Source organism: Ammospiza caudacuta, chromosome 4, assembly GCF_027887145.1.
Source record: "Ammospiza caudacuta isolate bAmmCau1 chromosome 4, bAmmCau1.pri, whole genome shotgun sequence".
NCBI lineage: Eukaryota > Metazoa > Chordata > Aves > Passeriformes > Passerellidae > Ammospiza > Ammospiza caudacuta.
Genome location: NC_080596.1, coordinates 72,742,355 through 72,749,832, shown reverse-complemented (window position 1 = coordinate 72,749,832; position 7,478 = coordinate 72,742,355). Strand labels below are relative to the sequence as shown.

Sequence of the window (7,478 nt, the reverse complement as noted above, 5' to 3'; positions counted from 1 at the left end):
GAGGTAATGCTGTCCCAGACCTGCTCCAGGGCTGCTCTCACCCACACAGGGGCCACACAATCCAGCTGCCTGCCAGATACACAGAGGAGTCAGATCTCAGCCCAGGTGGGTTCCAAGGAGGTGGCAGAACACCGTGAACACTGATAAGGACCCTAGAGGCACAGCAAGCTCCTCCCCAGCTGCCTCGACGGGACTGACAGGAGGATGAAGGTCCCACATAGCCCAGCTTCCACCAGGGAAGGAGATGACACGGCCCTGGGGGCCGCTAGAAAAGTGCTTTATTTGGATACAGAGAGGAATGACTGCACCACAAGTCACCCAAGCACAGGCCCCTCTCCTGGCCCCTTCCAGACTTGCACAAGCTCTGTCTCTGCCTGGCCAGCACAGCCACATCTCAGTCCTGCCCTCAGCTCCAGCTGGGTGGTCTCTGCTACTCGGTGACCTCAGGGACGACGCTCAGCAGCAGGGTGTCATAGCCACGCCGCACCAGCAGGGCCAGGCTCTGCTGCGTCCTCACCGCCTCGTACACGTCCTCAGCACGCCGTGACACTGTCCCATTGATCTCCAGCACCACGTCCCCAGCCTTCAGCCCTGCCCTGAGGGGACAAGCACACACAGGGTGAAGCAGACACATCATCCTCCAAGTGCAGCAGGAGCTGTGGCACCAGAGGTTCTACATCAAGACAGCCAGCCTGGGGAGAGGTCCCCCTCTCAGCTGTAGAGCCCAAGCCCTGCTGCTCTGGAACAAAACCCATCCCACAGCTGCTCCCTCAGGCAGCCCTCAGGCACAGGGCAGCACTTACTGGTGTGCTGGGGAGCCAATGATCACCTTGTGGATCAGCACGCCGTAGGAGATGTCAGGGAAGGTGGGGTCACGCAGCTTCAGCTCTGCCAGGATGCTGCAGAGAGAACAGCAGCATTAGGGATGGAGCTGGAGGCAGAGCTGGAGGGAGAGGAGGGCTCCCACCCCACTCCCTGCAACTGCACAGGGTTAGGGACAGGCACAGAACCTCCCCTCCTGTGTCCCTGCAGCTGCACAGGGTTAGGGACAGGCACAGAACCTCCCCTCCTGTGTCCCTGCATCCTGCTGAGCCACAGCTGCCAGCCCCAAACATCACCATCCTCCTGTCAAAACGAGAGGATGAGGATCCAAATGGCACCAGGGGGAGCTGGAAACCCCTGGAGCAGCTGCCAGCTGGACCAGAGCTGTGGTGATGCACATCCTCATGTCACATCACCCTCTCTGAGGTCAGACCTGCCCCTCCTCTGCTGCAGTTTCACTTCTCTGCCCTAGCTGGGCAGGATACACAGCACAAGCTGTGCCCCTCTTCCTGCCAGACATGTCAACAGAGCCCTCCTCCTGAGCCTAGAGACTAAACAATCACAGTTTCTCACACTTTCCCACAGATTTTTGGATTTCTAAACCAAATTTAAACACTTAATCTCTCACAGCTCCTCTTTGGACTCTCCCCAACTGCTCCTCACCCATCTTGAATGAAATCCAGAAGTGGATGCAACACTCCAGCTGGATGTCTCCAGTGACAGCACTCTTCCCTCAAACACTGCATCAGCTCCAATCCCTGCAGACCCACACACTCAGTCTCTGCCCAGCTCTGCTCCTCTCAGGTCTCTGCTCAGCCACTCAGGGCTCCCCACGTGCCTGTGGTCTGTGCTGAACTCAGCTGTGCTGTCCCACAGCCCAGGGCAAGCTGCCACCCCTTCCCAATTCACACAGCAAAGGTGGGAAGAGGCCTCTCAAGCTCATCTCACCCGACCCCAGCAGGCTCAGTCAGGGCAGGCTGCTCTGCACTGTGTCCAGCTGGGATTTGAGGATCTCCAAGGACCCTCCAGGCAATGTGTGCCAGGCTCTGAGCACCCTCCTCACAGTAAAAAACCAGATTTCTTGGGGACTCTCACACATCTCTGTGCCCACTGCCTCTGACCTGGCCTGGGCACCACAAACAGAACAGGGTCTGAGCCTAACACAGAGCTTCTCCTTCCTGAGCCAGGGAAAGGTTTCCAGATGGAAAGGCTCAGGGCAGTCACATGATTCCAAGGCCAGCAGTGCCTTGTTGGGAGCCCTTCCTGCTGGGCACAAACAAGGCTGGCAGTCAGCTGCTCTCCCTGGATCGGCTCTGGGGCTCTGTGGAAGCTGGAGCTGCGTGCCCGGAGCCGTGTCCGAGGAATTTCACGCTGCTTCCTCACAGAGCTGGCCCTGCAAGCGTGGCCAGGGAAGCAGGAGGAGGCTGGGCTGGCCTCCCACAGCCCTCGGGTTCTGCCGGCTACCAGCACCATCTGCTGGGCAATGGGGAACTCACCGGAGCTTTAGGAGGGCAGAGCACGGCCCCAAAAGGTTTTGTTTGCCCAGCATGGCACAGCTCCAGCCCCACGAGGCAGCTGAAGGTCTCTTAAATGTGGCTGTAAGAGCCAAAGAACCAGAGCAGGTGTTGACCTTTCCCCAGAGGTGAGAGCACAGGTCCTGCTCGCCGGCATGGGCACTTCACAGAATTGTTTGGGTTGGAAAAGACTTTTAAGATCAAGTCCAACCACTCTCCCAGCTCTGCCATGGCCACCACTGGCCATGTCCCCAAGTGGCACATCCACACAGCTGTTAAATCTCCCCAGGGATGGAGATACACTATTGTCCCAGGCAGATATGCCAAGGCTGGACAGCCCTCTTTCAAGGAGGGATTTTCCCAAAATCCAACCTCCACCTCCCCTGGCACAACCGGAGGCAGCTTCCTCTAGTCCTGTCCCTTGTTCCCTTGGAGTACAGCCTGACCCCCACCTGGTTCCAGCCTCCTGTGGAGAGGGAGGGCATTTTTCATCTGCTCACAGAGTCTGCTACCAGTGTACAAACTTGCAAGTTTCCAATTTACCCATGAGCCAGCCAACATTCTAACCACAACACAAGCACAAAGAGATTTGAGAGTGAAAGCTTAAGCTGGGGAGACAATCCTGCTAAAACCAGGCATCCTCAATGAGTTGGGAAGATCCCATCCCATCCCTGCCCCAACAGGACTGACCCCTGAGCTCAGGACAGGTACCTGGGAGTGAGGGTCAGCATCATCACCCCGATGTACCGGCGCTTGGACTCTGCATTGCCAAACCAAGAGCCTGTGGAGGGAAAGGACATGGAATGGCATGGCTGGAAACAGAGAAGTGCTCACAACAGTGTTGGGCTGAGCCCGGAGGGCAGGCAGCATCCAGAGCCATTCCAAATCCTTGCAACAGCTCAGTCCAGTTCCCAGCACCAGTGGGAGCATTCCAGGTGTTGCATTTTGCACTGTGGTTTGTCAGATTTTGGACAGAGAATGTCCCTCCCCAGTGCCACAGGAGAACCAGGCAAGGCAACAGCAGCACAGCTTTCCTGTGGCACCAGATGAGGCCCCAAAAACTTCTACTCTTCTCAGGAAGAAGAGTGCAGAGCCCAAAGTTTCCCTCTCTCACCCTCCTCCCCCAGAGCCCGGGCAGGGAGGGCCCCACTCACTCTTGCGCTGCTCCTCCTTCTGCAGGAACTTCCGCAGCCGGTCCGAGGGGATGGCAAAGGAGATTCCCGACGTCACCTTCATGGTGTTCACACCAATCACCTCGCCATCCTGCAGGGAAAGGGCTTTGGGATCCCAGGGATGCCAGCAGTGACCCAGCCTGGATCACTGTGGGGAGCAGGGGAACTACTGCACCAGCCTGGGGTCCTGCCTCTGTGCCCACCCCTGCCCAGGCTGAGCACAACCCAGAGGCTGAGGCTACAGGATCTACAGGATCTCCACCACAGCCCCACCAGCTCCAGCTGCCTCAGACACTGCACAGGGCTCTCATGCTCTCCCTCCTCCCTCCAGGAAGCCTCCCAGCACCCACAGAGGAGCACAGAGCAAGGGGCACTCAGCACATCCCTGCCCCAGCCAGCAAGGTGACAAGCAGCAACACTCACCAGGTTGACGAGGGGGCCCCCAGAGTTCCCAAACTGCAGCAGAGGAGAGAGAGAGTGTGAGCAGATCGTGAAAGCCCCATCCTGAGGCCGATCCCAGGGTGACCAGCCAGACCCCCCATGTCCCCACGATGTCCCCATGTCCCTTACGTCGATGGCAGCGTCGGTCTGGATGTACTCCATGTCGGAGGCGGCCAGGCCCAGCTCGCGGCTGCCGCGCTGCGCCGAGCTGACGATGCCCGAGGTGATGGTGTTCTGCAGGGCAAAGGGGCTGCCCATGGCCACCACGAACTCGCCCTGCCTCACCTCGGCCGAGCGGCCCAGGGGCAGCGTGGGCAGCGGGTGCTGTGGGCAGGGAGATGGTCAGTGGCACAGAGTGGTGTTGTGTGATTTCATGGTTTACCCCAGAACCCCGGTGTCTCCTTCAAAGATTCCCTGCCAGCTGTGTCAATCATCCCTCCTTTCCCCACCCTGACCCCTGTCGAGCACTGTCTGTCAATCCTGGCATGCCAGAAGGGCATGGAGTGATTGGGCAGATTCAAAGGATGCCCTGTACCCCTGGGGGGGCATTGGGCCATGCAAGTGTCCTTTGTCCCTTGAGAGCTCCTTCTGTGTACCTGGTTGGTGGCTCCCTATCCCTTCTCTCCTCCCCTCCCTCGGGTAAAAGGGCAACCACGCACTCCAGGAGTTCTGTTGGAGGAGTTGTTGGATTCAGAGGCCTGTGGGCCACAATAAAGCTCTGGTGTTTGGGGTCCAAACCCTCCATCAGAACAGACTCCTTTCCTTCACGATCACCTAAAAGCTTCTCTGGCAGAGGGAAACCTGAGGAGCAGATCCTCTATGAGAGGAAGCTCCATCCCACCACCACCAGAGCCCTGGCATGTCTGGACTTGTATCCATGTGCTCAGCTGCAACATCCAGCCAGCCAAAAGTGACTCTGGGGTGAAACACCACACATTCAGCTGGCCACAAGTCGCTCTGGAGTAAAACACCACACATGCAGCTGGCCAAAAGTATCTCTGGGGTGAAACACCACACATCCAGCCGGCCACAAGTGGCTCTGGGGTGAAACACCACAGTGCCGCTATTTGGTTCAGCATCAGCGGCCAGACAAGCCAAGGCACATCCCTGTTGGAACCCAGAAAATTCCTCTGAATCCCTGGAGGGCTCCAGGCTCTGCCCAGGGGGCTCAGAGACCTTGGCACAGAGCCCAAGACCCCTGTGCCTTTGATTTTTACCCAAGGAGTAAATTACCAACCTTAATATGAAGAATTACAAATCAAGAAAGTCTAAGTAGAATAACAGTTTGTCACAGGGTGAAAAACAGATTTTTGGAGTTTTTAGCATAGGGTTCAGGAGGCAAGATGGAGGAATCTGGGCATGTCCAGCCTTTCTCCTTCTTCTACTTGGCCTCCATCTTCTGCTGTGATGTTGGCACTTTTGGATTGGCTTAGAGTAGAAGCTCACTGTCTAACATAGGTGATAGGTATTGGGAAGTTATGGTAAATACTGTACAGGTAGTTTTTAGTATAAAAAGATAACACCAGTGTGCCTCAACCCAACCTGCCAGACAGACCTCAGCAGGTCAGAGAAAGAATGTTATAGATCAGAAATAATAAACAACCTTGAGAATGAAAACAGAAGAATTCTGACTCTGTCTTCAACTACGAGGCTGGGAAAAGAAGCTTGTACATATCTCAGAGTCACTCTGACCAACACAAATTCTGAGACACAATATTGGCACTACCAATAAAGCAGGACAGACAGAACAGACAGACAGAACATCCCCTCTTGCTGGCGTCCCCACGGCCACCAGGACACCACACACACCTTGGGCTTGATCTTGATGGTGGCAATGTCGGCCACCTGGTCCACGTCCTGCACCACGGCGTCGTACATGTCACCGCTGGCCAGCTTCACCCGCACGCGCCGCCGGTTGGCCACCACGTGGGCATTGGTGACAATCAGCCCGTCCGGGGACACCACGAAGCCTGAACCGTTGGAGATGGGCACCTCCCGGCCCAGGAAGGGGTGTCTGTAAGGAGGGCACGGTCAGGAGTGGCAGGGACAGGGCTGGGAGGCAGCAGGGAGCAGCAAAATGGGGAATTCTTCCCTGTCCCAACAATCTGCAGAAATAGGGGAATGTGCATGAATGTAGCAGGAATGCAGTGCTCATGCACAGCCACAAAGGTTCAATCCCACCAGGAACAGAAGAACGTGGGAGCAGGAGGGGCTGTGACCTGTGCAGGGACACACAGAGCCCAACTTGGAGCAGGTAACAAACACCTGAGAGGCAACACAAACCTTCCCTGATAGCAGGAATGGACTCACAACTCAGGGCCCTGGTTAATCACCCCAACCTCTGCTGGCAGTCAGGTGAAGTTGAAATAGAGATTTTTGCAGTTCACTTGAGTTAGCAATATGAATTAAGCATTTAAAGTTTAGCCTGTAGAATTATGTGTGGAATTTTAAAGCTTTTTACTTAAGAAACCTCTGCCACGGTACAAAGGGCATAGGAAAATGCAAATTTCTGAAATGAATGGAAAATGGGATGGAGCAGCAAGGCCAAAGCCCAGCGGGTCAGGAACCCAGAGAAGGAGCAGCACCAGCTGATGCCTCCTCACACTGAGAGACAGAGAGGGTGACACTGCACACAGGTGACACCAAGCTGGAAGCAGCAGCCACCCAGCTGGAGGGCAGAGCTGCTGCAGAGCTGCTCCGAGAGACCGCAGGCATTGGATGGTGAGAAAATTAGAGACCACAAAGGGAAATAAACACCAAGTGCTGCTCGCAGGCAGAACAACGAGGCAGCCTGGAACGCAGCTCCGCCACACGGCCCCGCAGGACATGGAAGCGGCAGCGGCGTGTGGCAGCCGCGTGTCGCACTGGCGGGATCCCTCGGGACGGTTCAGGAGCGGCCGGGGCTGCATTGCACCGGGAGGAGGGAAATCCCTCCCGGGAATCCCCCGGTGCCGGTACCTGCCCACGATCTCCACGTAGACCAGCGCGGGCGCCGTTTTCTCCACCACGTCAGCGATGAAGTTGAAGGCGGCGCGGGGTGAGGTAGGCGGCGGGGCGGGCGGCGGGGCGGGCACGGCGGCGCTCAGCGGGGACCGGCGGCGCTCCCGGGCCCACAGCAGCACCAGCGCCGCCGCCCCGGCGCCCACCGCCGCCGCCAGAGACCGGCCCCAGGCGGATGGCGGCGGGGGGTGGGAAGGAGGAGGGGGTGGAGGGGGTGCTGGTGGCTCAGCGGTCCCGGTCAGCGCTCGGCACCAGCGCTGTACACCCGGTGGCACCGGGATACACCGGATCCGCACCCTCCGCACCGCTGCCGCCATGCTGCCGAACGGAAACCGCGCCCCGCCGGGGCGGGCCCGAGCCGCGGGGCACTGCGGGAGTTGTAGTCCTGAGGCGGGGTCCACACGAAGCTTTCCTCCGCCGCGGAGCACGCCGGGAGCTGTAGTTCCGAGACGGGGCCTGCCGGAAGCGCGTTCTGCCGCGGGGCACGCCGGGAGTTGTAGTCCCGCTGGGAGCTACGGCTTTGCCATCA

At 58.0% G+C, this 7,478-nt stretch overlaps 1 protein-coding gene across 1 annotated transcript; it reads right to left on the bottom strand.

Annotated features, from left to right (window-relative positions):
- Positions 1-280: 280 nt before the first annotated feature.
- HTRA2 (HtrA serine peptidase 2) lies at positions 281-7,266 on the bottom strand. The gene is made up of 8 exons (XM_058803923.1): positions 6,908-7,266; positions 5,759-5,963; positions 4,079-4,273; positions 3,932-3,964; positions 3,491-3,599; positions 3,048-3,117; positions 804-899; positions 281-596 (listed from the first exon to the last, which is right to left on the bottom strand). Exons 1-8 carry the CDS (start codon positions 7,264-7,266, stop codon positions 431-433), a joined length of 1,233 nt encoding a protein of 410 aa, XP_058659906.1. The 3' UTR covers positions 281-430.
- Positions 7,267-7,478: the final 212 nt, after the last annotated feature.

Excerpts from the sequence above, each read along its gene's own strand:
- HTRA2 (XM_058803923.1), bottom strand. The coding sequence starts at position 7,266 with ATGGCGGCAGCGGTGCGGAGGGTGCGGATCCGGTGTATCCCGGTGCCA. Across the intron at positions 5,964-6,907 it reads TACGTGGAGATCGTGGGCAG|ACACCCCTTCCTGGGCCGGG; the intron begins GTACCGGCACCG and ends CCCTCCTTACAG. Across the intron at positions 4,274-5,758 it reads CCATCAAGATCAAGCCCAAG|CACCCGCTGCCCACGCTGCC; the intron begins GTGTGTGTGGTG and ends CCCTGCCCACAG.